Source organism: Anopheles merus, chromosome 3R (genome assembly GCF_017562075.2).
Source record: "Anopheles merus strain MAF chromosome 3R, AmerM5.1, whole genome shotgun sequence".
NCBI lineage: Eukaryota > Metazoa > Arthropoda > Insecta > Diptera > Culicidae > Anopheles > Anopheles merus.
In genome coordinates, this window is record NC_054084.1 from 35,726,035 (window position 1) to 35,743,726 (window position 17,692).

Below are 17,692 nucleotides of genomic sequence, written 5' to 3' on the forward strand. Positions count from 1 at the left end.
TCCGCTCTCCCGCTGCTCCACGACAGCACGGTGTGGTGTTGGTAGTAGCGGTGGTGATGGTGTAAATATTTTTTACTAATATTTTACTACAATTCTTACCAATTTATCCTTCGAGCGGCATTTATTGTATTTCTGTTTATTTTTTTTTATTTTTTGTTCTCTCTATCTACTATGTCTTGTGTTTCCCCTTTCTTTATTTAAAAAGGAAAATTAGGACCCATTATAACAACCTTCAGTGAACGAAGTGTACAAACCCGGAAAAATCGGTGCAGTTTGTGCAACTTAAACACGCCAACAAAACCACACTTTGAAAATTAAATTGCTTGAAGGAGTTGAAGTTTTACGTGTTCCACTTCCACTCAAAGATTATACATTTAATTATAAAAAAAAACATTTAACATGCCATTTAACCAGTTGATGTCTTGCTGTTTCTTAAGGGATTATTATGAAAGTTTTTTTTTGTTGGAGTTTGGTAGTTCTATTCTGACTATTGTTTCTAATTTGTATATTATTCCTTTGTTTTTGTTGTCTACTGATTGTGTTTGGTTAATCTGTGGCGTGTGGAGGGTACTGAAATTTCAGCATTTCAGCAGACACTAACGTAACCTAACCTCCTTTGGCATTTTCACGGACAGAGTCCCTTTTTCCGCAATACACGATTGTACGGTTGATTGACTAGGGGTTTTGTTTTTTCTTTCTTCTGATTAATTGTAAAAGCATTTTTTCGTTACCTAAAAACGAATTCAATGCTCAAATATGTTATAAAATTCAGATTCAGCCATTCCAGAACAAGTCTCAAGATCATTCGTTAGAAAGACTTTAGCGACACAGGTGGACAATAGTAAGTTCGTTTCGTTGGGTAGGGTTTTATATGGGTTCGGTTCGATGGCGTACTAACAAAGACGAGACTATTTTGGATCGTTTTACCTTACCAAAAACTATCTGCATCTACACCTATCTTGTAACAATTCAACGTTGAAATTCAATAAACATTTCCTAAGCACTATGAATTGCACTGAGACAAACTAGAAGGTAGTGTCTTCAGTTTAGAGCTACAAATGGTATCAGTTTTGCGCGCTGAATGGATGGAAAAAGGTGGATGGCGTTACGAGTGTGTACAGTTTCATTAAAAAAAATAATAACGTTGTACAATAAGAAAGTGGCAAACGGTTACCCACGGCAAGAGACCTTTGGAGTACGATTGCCCATTGCCCAGCATATCCCCAGCAAATCCGGCTAAAGTGGTTAGAAGAGTGTTGAGTGGTCCATATACGATCCAGTACGATGGTTACATTCTTAAGTCTCGCCAGTTAACATGTGTTTCTTGTATTTTCCTTTGTTATACGCTTCCTTTTAGATGATTTTTACTTCTCTTCTACATCCCCCACTCCTCAAAATGTATGTCTCCAATTCACCTGTTCGACCCTGTCCGATTGTGCGTGTATCTTGTGCGTGTGAATTAGTTAAGAGTTTAATGTGGAGATTCCTGCATTGTGTTGTTTTAAGTTCATCGCTAGTTTGTATGCAGTTGAGTGTATATTTTCTTTTTTTTTTTCATTTAAAAATCACATCACGCGCGAGGTGCACACACTCACACACACTCGTTATTTCAAAATCTAACCGGTGCATCTCTGGTCTGTGGGACGACACGTAACGCGAGGGTAGTTTGACTAGGGGCTAAGGAACAGGCTACCCTTCACGCTCTCCGCTCCCAAAGACAAACGCACACACAGACACACACAGCGAGTGAGTTTACAAAATTCTTTCTCTAAGGTCCAGTTTCCTAAAACAAATCTACATTAAAATTGGATTAGCAGTTTGGGCACATCGATAATATAACAAACAGTGACACAATAGTCGATATCACTACAGTCAGTTGCATCGTTAGGCGGGTTCCACTGCCACACTGGGCAACGAGCTCTTCCTGTTGTAGGGGAAAGGAAAGTGAAGGAAAGGGAATTAATTGATTTGACCCTCATCTGCCGAGGAATGGAACACTCACATCTGGATGTTCGGTGTAACATTCCTCTAAACGTCGGCGGGGAAGGAAGTTCAGCTTCGTCTTCACGCACGGTAACGCTTCCGACTCGTTATGGTAGATCACCTCGGGCTGGGCAGACAGCACCACCCGATCGACCTTGTACTCGTTCTCGACGATGATCATGAGCAAATTCGAGCGGGGTATACGCTTCGCAAAGTATGGTTGATACAGCAGGCTGCAAGAGTAAGAGTAAGTTTTGCTAGAGAACTCGGAACTAGTGTCGACGACCACTTCTCCAATTCCACTTACTCTTCCATGGCCGATGGTGGTGGTTCGTAGAAAAAGCCATCGCCCTTGATGAACTTTTCCTGCTGCATCACGTACAGGTTCGATTTCTTATCACACGGCTCGTAAACGATCTCCTTCTTGATCTCTTTCGGGCGGTTGAAGTACTCCTCCTCCTCGTCCACGTGTATCTTTTTCGGTTTGGATGGGCGCGTATCGTCATAGTCATCGTACTCATCTAAAAATCGGAGAACAAATTCTCCTTCAGCATCTTTTTTCTGATATCCTTTTAGTAGATATTGAAGCATCACTTACGTCCAAAGTAGTCCGGACTGGGTATACCGTGCACCCAAAAGTCAAACCGGGACAGCATCATGGCGATCTCGGCAATCAACCACTTGAGGCCTAGCATGAACACCTTCATTGGCTGCAAGTGGGAGAAAAAAAAGTAAGCATTAGTTTTGTGGATCATGACTCTTTGGTAAAGATTCATTCATATGAAAGTTGAATTTCCAAAGAATGTTGGTTGAATCTCCAATCGAATATCCGAACAATGTTGAATGTCTGCAAATTAATGATCTTCAAAGATTTATAAATCTATACACTGGGTTGTGGTGAAAGGGGATGTGTATCTCCACAAATGTATGAATTGCTAAGAATGTATCAATCTCACGAGATTCTTGAATATCAAATGCATCAAAATTGGCAGGACTATTCGCTCCTTTGCTCCACTTACGTGCAGCAATGCGATGGCATCGTTTTCCACCACCCGCTCGTACTCGCACAGGCCCTGCAGATCGAACACGGTGATCATGGTGAAGATTTCCTTATCCACCATCGACTGCATAATAGCGCCCTCAATCTCGCCAAAGAACCGGCCCGTATGGTTGGACGTTTCCGACAGCACCACATACCCGTTGTGATCGATCACGTAGCAATCGCGGGATTCGGAAGCGCACGTCTCAATACATCCATCGCACTGTGGAGCAAGTGACAGTTAAATGTTAACGATCCAAGTAACCATTGCCAGACATCACTACGCTTACCGTCGTCTTGGACGTAATCTCCATAAACCGGTCGTACATCAGTGAGTGCGTGAACTGGAACCCGGTAACACAGCCCGGTGCCTCTAGGCCACCGTCTCGCGGGAAGATTGCCATCGTAGCCGTCACCTTCAGCTCACCGTCTTCCGGCGGGTCCGACTCGTGCGGTACCGAGTACACGAAGCTCTTCGGATCGATCTTGTGCTGCAGGATGGCACTCCGGTACCACGTTTCGTCGATGGCTTTCTTGTGGTAATCACCAAACTCACTGTCCGTGTCGACTTCCACCTCGCCGAAGATGAACTGCCAGCGCGTGAGGCCACTCATCGTCGCTACAAAGCGTAGCGTAGCGTTGTACATCTCAATAATCTTGCGTTCGTTTTCGTTCTCAAATTCCCAGTTCCGGTAGCTGTTGTTGGTGACCTTGGCGTCGAAGATGAGCAGCTGCACCAGCTCTTTGTTGCAGTAGTACGCGTCGTCGTCCAATGTTTTTCGGCCACAGTTTGCTGGTGAGATAGTGAGCGGTAAGTAAAAACTCAATTGCACTCATGTTATTTTTTTCGTAGAAAGATGGCTTACGTCCATCGGATTCCTTCTCGTTGGGCTCCGGTTCGTACTGTTGGGACCACTTCCAGGTGGGTTCGTACAGTCGGTTCAAAAAATGGCGCAGCTCATCCTCAGGCGTCTTGAATTCGTGACCCTCCAAATAGTGGTACTTGCAGTATACCCTGCAAGAGAATTTCAATATCAATCTTCTCCTAGTAATATCCTGTAATATCCATTTACTATACGTACCAGTCTGGATGTACCTTCCAGTTGTCGCCCATGAAGAAGTCGGAAATGTTCAGCCCCATGTGCTGGTTGCGCTTGATCTCGTCGCCTACCTTGATCCAGGTGCTACCGTAATCGTGGGGCAACACAAGACCAAGCGAGAACGGCGTATTCTCGAGCGGTGCGTAGTAGTAGTCCTGGTATTCGAGCGAAACCCGACGCATCTTGTCGTAGTGGAATCGTACCGGCAGTTTCGTCATGTTGCCAAACTGTGAGTCAACGAGATGTTGCCGGAGCTCCAATATAAACGGGCTCATTTCGCGCCCCGTCATGTCCTCTATCTGGCGTGTGATGTTCTCGTCATAGATCTGCTCAATCTCCGTCAGATCGATACTGTTGTAGTTCTCCTTGAGGCGCCCGTTCGATACTGGGCGAAGATCGGGATGCATCAGCACGTAACCGTTGTTGCTGACGATGAACGAGTACCCGTTGACGCCGAGCTTGTACGGTAGCGTCAGCTCGTCGAGATCTTCCACTGGAATGTCGGTACCGGCCACCCCCAGCAGACGTGCGGTTCGTGTTTCATTGTAGTGATTCGCTTTCCGATCGAATGCCGGCGCACCGACCGCTATCATCAGCCGGGGTGGTTCGTCATCGTCTGCTTCCGTGAGTAGGTTTTCCTGTGTGGGCAAAGGGAATGGTGAGGAATGGTTTTTTTTTGCATCAAATAGGTTGTCATTTTTGCAAACAAAGCATATTTACCGCTGTATCCGTGAACGCGTGTGTCCACGTTGGCGGATGTTCGACACCTTGCAGTACTAGTGGCGTTGCTATCACGGTAACGTACTTCAGTACTTCCTCTTGCACTTCGTCCAACGATTGGATGTGCGAATAGTAGCCACGATTCAGACAGGCCATCCATTGGATTTCCCGCACCTTGGTAACTTCACGACCTAGCAAATAGGTGAAGACACGCACTGGGATTTTGGTTCCGTTCTCGAACCAATTGTACGCCTCAAACACCTCGGTGATGTTGCTGGGCACACCGTCGGTAATGAGCATGATTGCCTGGTTGCAACCGCTTACCGATTCGTTACAGCGGCGTATTTCACGATACTGAAAGGAAGGCAATAGTTCAGATTAGCAGTAGCTCATTGGGACATGGGGTCATTGCCTTACTTTCTGGAGAAGCTCGAATGCGGCTACGAAAGCCTTCTTTACGTTAGCATACCCTTCCGGCAGAAGCTCCCGTACGTATTCGTTAAAGAATCGCATATTTTCCGGTGTTGCCTGTACTAACATATCCTGCAGGAGAGAAATGCCTTTAAAACGTACCCTTACTTTGCATTTCTCGTCTAAAATCTTCAAACCTACCTTAAAACATGGCACCAACGGTTCCACATCGTTCGAGTATTTGTAAATGTTTATAAAATCATTGTTGGAAAACGTGTCGAGAATGCTTTTCACCGTCAGCTGTGCGATATAGTTCCGATAGCCCGTCATCGAACCGGAATTGTCCAGCAGTATAACAATATCCTTCGAGCAGGTTGCCGTTTCAATATACCACGACCGTTTGCGACAGTCGAACGTGTCCACGTGCTCGCGGTTCCACTCCAGCGCCGGATAGTGGCGCAACATTCCCGTGTACGAACCAAAGTACTGCCACGACAGGGCCGGATCGGAGTTGTAGTTCTGCAGGAACACATCATCGAGCGATTCGGACCACTGCAGTGCCTCCAGCACCCACGGGTAGCGATCGTAAACGTTCTGGGGCACATGCACGGAGCTGTAGGACGTGTTGACCGATATGTTGAAGAAGTGGGTGTCTGGATTTAGCGACATGTTCCGGTACATCCACATGTTCTCTTGCAGCGTCTCCGGAATCTCGGGCTCTGGACGTCCATCAATCTGAGCATGGGAAATAGCAACGTTAAAGAACTTCCTACAATTTGAATCAACCGGTATTTGCTTACATTCGAGTATTTGCTGGAGTAGTAGGAGAAGTTGTCCGCCAGCGTTTCATTGAACTCGAACTGCTCGGACAGCTCCTCGGCCAGATTGATGATGCACTTGATTGCGTCCATCTTGCGGATGAACATACGGCCCACGTTTTCTACGATCGATTGTATCAACGCCGTGCCGTCTTTGTGCTCTACCCGTGCATTGTAGGCTTTGTATTTCTGCAATTAAAGTGTAGTACATAGTCGTTAATGCACCTAGATAGGGGAGCCGCTTCCTCCTTCAACTAACCGCTGTAATTTCCATCGCCTTTGTCATGGTTTGTGCTAGATCCCACAGCTCCTCTCCAAAGTTATCGGCCCACTTCTCCATACTGGTGGGTTAGATATCGCGCGATGGAAGCGAGATAGATATCAAAAGAAAGACGAAATAGTAATCAGTGCCTTGTACGAACGGTGTAGGTATGGGTCATAACAACTGTTAATAGGTCAGCATTCGATGATGATAAATGATGATGTTGACAAAACTCATGCGGAAACGAGCATGTTGACGGAATCTTGAGCGACATGTTGAGCTACGTTGAATGATTGTACAATTTCAATTATGGTATTGTGGTTGGTGCTAACGACCTACTAGCAATGGAAATCAAAGACTATTGCAATGGACGGAAGATCTACATTGAAGTGATTTTAGTTCTTTTAGGGCTTGAGGATACAATCAAAAATAATTGTTCAATCTGCTTATGCTGCTGCTGCTTTAGATAAATATTAATAGATAAGTTGTCAAGATTAAGATACATAGAAACAGAGAGAACAGTTGAAGTATGAGTTTTGAAATTTCAATTGAAGTTGAATGTTGATGTTTTCAGATTTCAATAATGACTTTCGTCAGACAAAAATATGAAGAGGAAGCGAAAACATTAAGAGCAAAAAAGCAATAGTAGTATTTTTGCTGTTTTTATCATATTTGCTATAGTTATTTTATTGTATTCGAACATAGTTTGAGTCACAGTTGCTCATAATGTTAATGTTAATGTCATGAATACTTTCGTTCTTCAGTATACGAAAGCGGATTTTCAATAATCTTGATCAATAGATGAACAAGAAATATGATCATTCATTTGTTTTAATTTTCAAAGCTAATTCAGTGTTTTTATAGACTTATCCTATCATTTGCCTGATCATTGATTTCTTGTATAAATCTGAAACTTACATTTAGTACACAAATACATTAGTAGGGTAAATGTACCAATAGTGGTGCAATTTGTAGTGGTTAATGGATCTAATGTGTCAGGAAGGACAATTTCTTAATATTTTAACACATAACAATTGGAATATGTTTTATCTTTGCAATCACAACCATTTTTACCATGAAACACATATATATCAAATTAACGAAAAAATACATATTTTTGTGACTGCTTCATTGTACCTATAATGGTGGTATGGTTCCTATGGTCGTTGTATTGTGTTCCTAAAGTGGTAGTAAACAAAGATGCATCAAAAATAGTGTCAATGAAACTTAGTTTCGAAGCTGTTTTCGTATGAATAGCAAGGATTACTGCCATAATATTGGTTTCTTGCGTAATTTGATCGTAAAAAATGTATAAACTTGATCGATGAAACTATTGTCCAAAGTACTGCATCACACCTGTCGTCAACCTACATCCGGAAGAGTATGCTTGATTTGAAGTCAATTTTTCATTCAGCCATATAAGCGAATTTCGGTCTGTTTTTGGTAAATTACCTACATAAAAATAAATTTCTGTTGCTTATTTTAGTGAAAATAGTACGACATGTCAAAAATATCCTCGAAAAAATCTAAAACGACCTGTTTTTATTGATTTTATAACTATAAATACTATAGGAACATGCCTGTTTTGTGTACCTATAATGGCACTATGGTAAAAAACACTTAAAAACACGTAAATATGGCCAAAAGGCAATACATTTTAATAGAATTATATCATTTGATAACAATTATGTTAAAAAACTAATAATTGCGTTGTTATGTGGTCATTTAGAACGTTAATAAAGATATGAGTTTCGTTATGAAATCTTAAGGATTTTGGAAAAATGTGGACACATTTCACAAAATAATCGATTTTTCGGTCACTAAGTAACGGAATGGCCCCATTTAACTTTTAAACCCTTTGTAAAAGGCTAGTGAACATTTCACACTAACGTAAATAACTTAATTACATATAAGTTGCCATATGAACCGCATTTTAGTGCAATACCACCACTATTGGTACTACCACCACTATAGGTACATTTACCCTAAATGATTTCGTTTTGATCTGAACGACTTCTGGCGACAAAAGCCAATAATGAAGCTCTTCAATTAAGATGAACATTATTTCCATGTCAACGTAACAATCATATGCATGACATGGAAATTACCAACAGAAGATAAAAAAAACGGTAAAAAAGCTCCAAAAATTAATGCGCACGCCCGTCCGCTAGCACGTGTTGCGAAAGCAATCCCCAAACAACAAGCTTCCGGAAACGCGCGAACCTTGCAGTAACAGCGGGGGAGAAGCACACAGCGGTGCGGTATGTTGACAAACAACATGCGGCCTTCCTTTTTGCCGGTTCGCGCGATACGAGACGGCAACCCACGCGCGCATTTTCCGCCGAGACGCGCGTTCGGCAAGAGAGATCCAACCAACAACAAACCTGCGAGCACGTGCTTGGCCGAAACGGCCGAAACCATTTGGCCGAAAGAGCGCAAAACAGCCACGGGTGAAAAGGCAAGAGTGCAAACAAGTGCAGCAAGGGAGGTGATGATGATGGTATGTGTGTGCGTGTGGGTGCTGAAAATAGCATCTTCGGTGTCGGTTTCGTTAAGTTTTTCCTCAACATCCAACACGCACGTTGCCGCACGCTCCATTCCTGCTTCACGCGCAAACGCGCCCGCGCATTCTTCCCCCGTTCACCCTCGCCCTGGCACGGTTGTCAGATGAGAATCCACAGGCTGCCCCATTGTGACAGCGAGGGAATATTTTCATCCCAGCACCCTGAATATCTCTCGAACTGTCAACACGGCGCGGGTTGGGGGGAGAAAAAAGGCCACCAAACGCACCAAACGATGATGAGCGCTTGTCAAAGCGGGGTGAAAAATTGGAAATTTTCCATCGAAACTGATTTTCACTCGCTGAGCAGGGGCCTGTGTCCACCTGGCTGGGGTGCCTACTCACATTTCCGTCTCGACCGAGGCGCTGACGGGTTGGTCGGGCAATTTTATCCATAAAAGGAAAACGATGCTGCCGAGCAGAAACTTCCTGCTGGCCGTGCCAGCCAAGATGGGAAGTCTCATCCTCGGGCTGTCTCGGGAGTTGCCTTTCACACACACACACACGCTATCGCACTATTTTGCTAGCTGGCACTATTGCTACTGGCACTACGCGTTTTCCACTTTCCACGCACGCACACTCTCACACACACAGCTAGCTGTACCGGAGCACTAGCAGGAAAAACAAAAATAGTGCTCTAGCTAGCTGCACCTCATAACGAACGACGACGACGACGACGACACCGTGACGGGTCCGGTCGGGCAAAACGGGAGCTCACAGGACGGTACGCATTACAACAACAACACCCGTCTAGAACCATACGCGAGAAAGTAAAGGCAGTGACTTTTTCCGAAATACTTTTCCCAAACCACCCTGCTGTAGTGGCGGGCCGTGGAGGAGTTTTTTGTTTCGAGCACAACACGCACACACACTGTGCCCGAACGGGAGCACGTTCTTTCACTGACTGCCGTGTGTCTGGTTGGCATGGGAGGAAAGAAAAGTTAACGAAGAATTTTCCGACCCACACACACTGTCGCTCAACTCCCTCTCTCTCTCTCTGTGTCTTTCTTCCCTTCATGTTTGAGGGTTTGTAACTGTCAAACTCTGGGATGCAATTGGCAAGTGGTTTTGTTTCTTCTGGTCGGAAAAGCATGGCGCATGGCATTTGCGCGGCTTCGGTGTTCGGTTCAAAGTGTCCGTTTGATGTTTTCTTTTTGATCAATCGTTCGGGCTAATTATTGAAGTTTATTTATGAAACATTTATCTCATGAACGTTAAGCATAGATGATTAGCTGTTCTATGGTGCATTCTGGTGTATCGGGTCCCATGATTCGACGTATCAACTTGTCATCTTGAATGGATCAAGTCCCCGAATATGCCGAACTGATTCTTTTGTTTTGGTTTAACCAATGAGTCAGATATAGCCCTAAAACAAATGGTAGATATGGGGTCCTAATGTCGTTTACAGTTTTTACGTCGAATTACGAGAATAATTAGAAGAAAGGTAGAAGGGCAACAAGAAATTGAACCTAGAACCCCAGTTCTATTTCAGGCTGGGACAGTGGCAGAACCCGGTAGAGCTAATCCCGGTTGAGAATCGAACCAATTCCAATCTGACCAGCAATCAGCGCGTACATCATTACATCATTCAGCTACTTGGAACTGTTCGCTAATAGTGATGCGAAAAATGAATCTCAGAAGGGATTCGAATCTTCGAATCCCAATCCTGGTTGGGATTCGAATCTTTGAATCCCAATCCTAATCCCAATGTGATATTGCGTTTTTTGTAGTTTGCAGCGGAGCGGTTGTATAGGGGGATTAGTTGAAGCTGGAATAGCAGGTTATTCTGTTTTACCCTTAATTGTTTAACATTTCAGTACTTACATCATAATTAGTACAGGTAGTCCCTGAGATACGCGGACCTTCATTCAATATCAAATCAAGTCATTTATTTCGTGACTATAACTTCTCATTAAATGCTACATTACACGTACATATTTGCTATATTTTGAACGAAAACTGCGTGATTCGACTTCCGAAATTAGAGATACGTGGTTTGTCTTGACCCACATTAATAGCGTATCTCGTATTTCAATCGTAATCCCGTAATCGTAATCGCAATCAGAATCCCAATCGCAATCGAATCGCAAACCCACCCAGAATCCCAAACGAATTCCAATCCCAATCAGAACCCCAATCGAATCCCAATCGCAAAGGAATCTTTTAGGGATTCAAATCCTACAAACGGGATCCGATCCGATCGAATCTTTTTACGGATTGAATATTTGAATCTTCCGAATGTAACGAAAAGTGTAACGTAAAGGGCGTTTACTTGAAATAAACTATTACCGTTTACTATTACCATTCAATTGAAAAAAGTTTCACGTCTTAGTTGGTTAAGGCAAAAAGTTGTGTATTGATAACATAATTAACTTAAAATCATAATTATTGTTCTTTGTATACTCAGATTTTGGGTTGCTCTAACTTTTTGGAAAACATTTTAAACTGTTAGCGAAGTTGATTCAAATCCAAATCACATCCAAATCTTTATGACTGACCATATTTTGGTTAAATTGTATGAGCATTAGCGCATTTCATAAAAGAATCGATTATGCATCGATTTGAAACTTCTCAACTATATACCTTCCAATAGATCTTCTTGAGAGGTTTCGGTAAATGGAGATTGAAATTGTGCCCATTGCTCAGCATTATTTTCGTGACACATAAATAAAATTACCAATCATTGACTCTGATCAGCTCTCTGTCTGCCTCGCTGCCAGGACGGAACAAACCTATACTCTCACAACTACGTCAAAAGGTTAAAACTTCCTGCTAGTAATAATTTAGCTACACCTCACTGCTCTAGCCCGCGCATCGCTTTTTGGGTCGAAGAATTTTTCCAAGAATCTCGGTCACTGACTCATTGGCCTATCCACCATTTTTGGCACCAAATGCCGGACCCGGAGGCCTAGCAATTGTGAAACTATTCCGCAAGTGTGTGTGTGTGTGTCACGCAAGAGAAACTGCGACTGGTGGGGCACAATTGATGATGTGCAATAAATTTAAAATTACAATAAAAATCATCAAACTTTCCTAAACGTGCCTGGCTGGGCATTGATTACACCCTCCCCCGTACTGGGCCTGTTCATATGACTATTGGCGACATAGTGGAGGTCAACGGTATGAGGTCGTACGCTTTACTTTTGCGTGTTCGCTTTTTTTTCTTCTTCTTCTCTTTGCACCATCTACTTACTCCAATAAAGCCGATAAAATCTATTAACCGTAGCGGTCTACTGAACAAATTTGCAAAGCAATAGAGAGTAAAGCAAAAAACAAATACAACAAAATCAGCTACTGGGACAAGAGAGATGGAAGAGAGCGAGCGTTACTATCGCTGGGATGAGAGTTAGAGAATGAGAACGTGTAGTGATAGAGAGTGAGTCAGAAATTCACTCAGCATCCGGTTGGCTTTTGAGGGAGCTCTAGCTCCGATTCTCCGACGGTTTTTGTCTCGGGTCACGAGCACGGATTGGCCACGCGACACCGGATCGTACCGTCGTTGCTTCTCGGAACCGCTTGCGACTGTGTGTGTGACCTTCACAAATTAGTTGTCAAAACAGAAACCATGTGACTCGTATGCGGGGTTTGCCGAAGCTCTCCGGGAGCTGTCAGCTGGTTCGGGTTCGGGTCCTGGGCCTGCCAAGGATTTCGCATGCTCGGTTTGCAAACATCCGTTGAGGAGGGTCGAATGTGTTTTTCAATGCTGTAGGCATTGAGTTACTTTAATAATGAACCAGGATGACTAATCTTTAAATCTGTTAAAGGGCAACTAAATTCTGGTTCAATCTAGGTTGGTTCGTTAGTTGAAAGATAATTGATTGTTGGAAAATCCTTGATTTTTATAATTACCAACTAAGGAATATTAACAGTTTATGTTGGATGCAAACAAATTGGAAAAAATATTTGAATTGCTTTTTAAATAATCGTAATACTCTTTCCTACAGAGACTCCAAACAAGAAACACAGTAACGATGATTTCGCCATATCATTCTTTTTGCATTTTCATTATTGCAAAAGCCCGAAATCTTTCGCATCCTTTTATTTATTTGTACGTGCTCTTCACACAAACATCTCGCAAAGCGAGAGAGGGAGATATGCCTCACGAATCTCGGGCCAGCCAGGGTTTGTTTTTGTTGTTATCCTGGCATCTATCTGGCCGAAGCCGCATCTCTTCTGGCTCTCCGGAACACCGGAGCGCTGCACCGAGCTGCCGAGAGCAAAAGGCGTTGCTGCGGGTTCTAACGAAAAATCTCCACGCAAGAGCATCGGAGCTGCAGAAGAGACCACTCCGAAGCGCAGTTGCAAGGCGAGGAGTGGTGGTGGTGGGGTGGTGCTGGTATCCACCCCGAATGGGGCGAGCCTACAAAAGTGAGCAGCATCCACAAGAGGCTCTATGCTCCGGTGGTTTGTATGCTCCGGCGGTTCGGTACGGCCTTATTCAACCGAGCGTGCTCATTCTAGATTGGGTCGGCTGGGATAATAGAGGCATGCTGTAGAGGGTCATAATTTTGTGCTGAAAAAGATACTGGTTAGGTCAAGGAGAGAGGAAAACGGAAGGGTGCGCTGGAAGGGATTACTTAAAATAACAACATGATACAGAAAAGAAATAGTAATTTGCTGGATCTTTCTAATGCTAAGTAAGATGCTTTCGATTACTTTCGGTCCGATTGTCTCATCAAGCCCAATGAAAATAGGGCTTCACAGCACCAACCGTGACCTTCTGCAATGTCGTCGGACCACACCACCGCGATGGAGGGCTAGCACAGCTAGAAAGCTAGAGACACAATGTTTATTAACCCATCTCAAGATCGATAAACGATCGATCACGAGCAGTTGCGAAATTGCGCCACGTCTTCGCACACACGTTCGAGGGGCAAACGTGTCTATTGGTGATGGATTCCCGGCCCATCTAGCCCCAGCAGCAGTAGGTTTGCTTCCGCACGGTCAAGTGGCCTACGGCGGTCTCAATTACGTGTGTACCCCCTTCTCTTCGTACCCGAGCCTCAGCAGTGCGACCCAACGAACCCTGAAAGTAGATCTCTCTCCCAGGTTACGGGGCGCTATAATTACCTTCCTCCGGTTTCCGCTGGCTAAACTTCGGTTGAGCTTAGGCTAGACCAGTGCTGTCAAATACGTGTGAAAGTCAAAAAGGCAAGAAATTGGTAGAATATCTGTTTACGCATTGAATGGTAGCATATGTTTTTCGTTTCTACCTGGAAATATTTAACTTTAGAGCTGAAGTTGGTTTCGGAATATATTTAGATTATTACTTTTTGTACTTTGACGCAACCAACTGCGCAGACATGCTGGCTAGATATTGGTTTCTTTGAGTTATTGTACTACGCAAATATTGTACTGGATAATCAAGTTCTTGCTACGGGAGTACGGTCCGGCCTAGTCACAGCCATAATATAGATTACTAGTCGGTACACATAATGAGCGAGTTAAATCTCAAATAATTAGGCCATAAAGAGTAAGTGATTTGAATCACTTGTTGTACAGCCTCGATTTGGAGTCAGAGAGCTCAGGCAGAGAGCGAGCAAGTTGAATCTGAAAAGAAGTTGTGCACAAACTAGTATATCGTATTATGTTTTATGAGTTTGAGATGAAGATGAGATGAATAGTGTAAGATTCAAATCCCAATAAGCCACTCTTCTACACTGATTCAAATATCTGAAAATAGTAAATGATCTCTATTGTAGTTCGCGTGCATGTTTACATTTTTGGATGTATTCCTTATGATAGATTGCAGAGACAATCGTTCTAGAGTAAATTCCAAATCCAAATCCAAAAAAAGGATATCTCTATTCAGCATAGCAAATGTGTTGGTTGTATCCCAATAGAGTGAGTCGGAATAGATGAGTGAGATACATCTCAAAGGATTTGTAGTATTCTCTTCTGAAGAGTCTACCACGACGCCATTTACCAAAGAACAAGCAAAACGGAAGCCTTCCAGACTAACCTCCCAAAACACTTCGACGCTAAATTCGAACGCGTTTGACATCTCTGCCCGTAGTAGTAGCAGGTAGATAGAGAGCAGCCACCAACAGCCCAGAACGCGCCGAAAAGAAAGCACCTCGTACAGTAGGTAAGCGAGGGTGTGAATCTAGCGTCTGTGTGTGCGAACGGTACACCGGCGAAACGAGACGGACAGCGCAAAACGAAGAGAGCTCGCGTTTGGGTGTGAAATGCATGCAGCAAACGAGAAACAATAGAAGAGCGCAAGAGAGTGAGAAAAGCGGTTGCCCGAGAGAGCGTAATGTTGTGTCCCGGCTCTGCGGTTCCGTGGTTCCGTCGATTGCGGAAGAAACCATGCCGCCCCAGAATATTGCTGGCACTGCGTCTGCACAGATATATCCAGCCGGGCAGGCAGGTTTTTCGTACCAGAAATTGGTGTTCTGAACGTGAGCCAAAAAAAAGGCACCCGCACTCACACGAGCTCAGCAGCATCAGTGTAAGTCTGTGAGCAGACCCTCCGGTGTCCTGATTGTGCGTGTGTGTGTTTGTGTGTCCGTGAAGTAAGTGTTCTGGGCATTGGCCACACTGCGAGGGAAGGGAAAATATAGTAATCGTGTGCGTCTCCTTATCGATCTCTGTTGTTCCACCGCCGGCGAAAGTGTGAGTGTGCGGGAGGCTTCGTGGCCCTGCAAAATCAGGTGTGTGTGTGAGTTGCAGCTATTGGCAGGATCGGCACGGCTGTGACACACCGCTGTGCGTTTGACTCCGTTTCAGACTCCGTTTCCACTTCGTCCCTTATCACGCGTTGTGCAGGACGAAGCAAAAAGGTTACCGGCACACGCACGGCTTCCTTCCATGTTGCCTGTGTCTCTCTGTGTGTCTCTGTGTTTCTCCATGTGACTGTGTGCAGTGAAGAAAAGTCCTTGTCAGGCAGAGGGTGTATGCGTGGGGTTGTTTGGTATTGGGCCGGTATTGTCAGGTGATATCGTACGATGTTGGTCCCGGTCCCCCCGGTATCGGAGGTCGGATTGTGCGCCGGTCACCTCACTATACCTCGCAGTGCAGGTCTCTGTGTTTGTACGTGTATGTGTATGTGTGTCTGTGTGAGCTAGACACAAAAATCGTGTCGCGACGCCGACTTTAAGAGTTTCAGAGGCCATCTATCGGTGACCATAATTCAATAACAATAACCGTCCAAATTGAATTAAATCTTCAAACGCCACGGAACACCTCGGTGTGCGTTAGTGGGGTGGGGTGGAGGGGGGAATAGGAGCAAGGGGTGGCGAACTGATGGAGTTGTGCTGGGTGCAGTTACAACTGTCATCTCAAGCCATTCGTTTAATCAAAGGCACACGCATCAAAGTGACCGCCGTACAACGCATTCCAAGACTTGTTGTAGTTACATGTGTTCTTTGCTTGTGCGTGTGCATGTGTGTGTGTGTGTGTGCTCCCGTGTTTTATAGTGGATCGAATTAATCAAAGCGGCTGTCAAAGAGCCCAGTGAAGGTGTTTATCGTGTTTACCTACACACCCGCAGTAGCTCCATATCTCGAATACAGATTTCGACATGGATATTTATTGCTAAACTCTCTCACGTCTCGATATCGATTTAGCGCCGGTTAAGCAACCAAATCTGCCATTTACTCCGCTTTGGATTGTTTTCGCTTGTGTTCGCTTGCACAAGCAATGTGTATGAGTTGTTTATTGTTTTTTTTTTGCTTTCTTTTACGAACAAATATTACCGGCACAGAACACACACACACACACCGGGAATGTGCAACCGTGTATTGTGCAACCGAACGGCTCTCCGACCACCATAATTAGTGTAGTTGAATTAATTGGCTTTAATTGAGTTCTACGTCACGGAGCAGCATGGTCTATACCGGGAACGAAACGGCAAAACTTTAATCGATGCAATATAAAACCCCACAAAACCGATCGGTTCCAGGACGCAGGAAAGGGGGGGGGGGAAGAGGGTGGTTTAAAAAAAACAAGGCGTAAGGGAGGTAGAAAAGCAGAGGAGAAGCTTGCACAGGGGGAGAAAATCGTGATAAATCGCGGCACTCCATTTCCGGCAGGAAATGGTAACAAGCGAGAGAGCCACCGATATTGAGAAGTGAAGTTGGAACCTGCGGTGGCCAGGGGTGGCAAAAGCGGGCGGGCGGCTGAACGATGGCTCGCGAAAGAAGAGACGAAAAAAGTAAATTATTCTTAAGCACAGCGATTACTGGGATTAGTCATTGCACTTTTTTTCGCTTGGTTGGTTGGAGGGATTTAAATTCAAAGCCGCCTCCAACGCTTATGACATTCCACGGGAGCGGCCTTTTTTTCGTCGGTCACCCAATTGTCAATTGTAATCGATCCATTATGGGCTGTTAAACCCGGTTTCATGGAAATTGGGCTGGGTTGTTTTTTTTATTCTTGTGGTGGATATTTTTTTCCTTTTTTATTGCTGCTGCCACACTATCCTAATTAGCATTCTTTAATTATCCTTTAATGAGGGCCGTTTGACGCCTATCCGCGTCAGGGAGGGAAGGTTAATTTTATTCTTTAAATTAATTTTTATCACTATCAAGAGCTCGTTATCGTTATTTCAGGCTTTTTTTGATGTTTTGATGTATTGCAAACCACGCCCATTTTGCAGTTTTCAGCCAAATGCATCGCTTTAATATGGCTTTGAACGGTTCCTGGACTACTTGATCTCACGTCCTACCAAGTTCTGCAAATGATAAATCAGAAACATCTACAGATTAATACACTCCCCACCACATACATACACACACACACACACACACACACACACACACACACACACACACACACACACACACACACACACAC

General features: G+C 44.1%; 2 protein-coding genes across 7 annotated transcripts in view; one reads left to right on the forward strand and one right to left on the reverse strand.

Annotated features, from left to right (window-relative positions):
* Positions 1-432: 432 nt before the first annotated feature.
* LOC121595787 (voltage-dependent calcium channel subunit alpha-2/delta-3) lies at positions 433-9,809 on the reverse strand. Its single transcript, XM_041920007.1, has 14 exons — positions 9,239-9,809; positions 6,331-6,412; positions 6,054-6,260; positions 5,455-5,988; positions 5,260-5,385; positions 4,843-5,196; positions 4,105-4,760; positions 3,889-4,037; positions 3,313-3,815; positions 3,003-3,245; positions 2,582-2,693; positions 2,291-2,504; positions 2,003-2,216; positions 433-1,924 (listed from the first exon to the last, which is right to left on the reverse strand). The coding sequence occupies exons 1-14, from the start codon at positions 9,355-9,357 to the stop codon at positions 1,811-1,813; spliced, it is 3,627 nt and encodes a 1,208-aa protein (XP_041775941.1). The 5' UTR covers positions 9,358-9,809; the 3' UTR covers positions 433-1,810.
* Positions 3,747-17,692, forward strand: part of LOC121595788 (protein rolling stone) — a 59,448-nt gene continuing 45,502 nt past the window's right edge. For 2 of the 6 annotated variants that reach the window (XM_041920011.1, XM_041920008.1), the window contains exon 1: positions 15,191-15,411. The gene's annotated coding sequence lies outside the window, so the exon portion shown is untranslated. The other 4 variants (XM_041920010.1, XM_041920012.1, XM_041920014.1 and 1 more) reach the window with 4 other exon arrangements.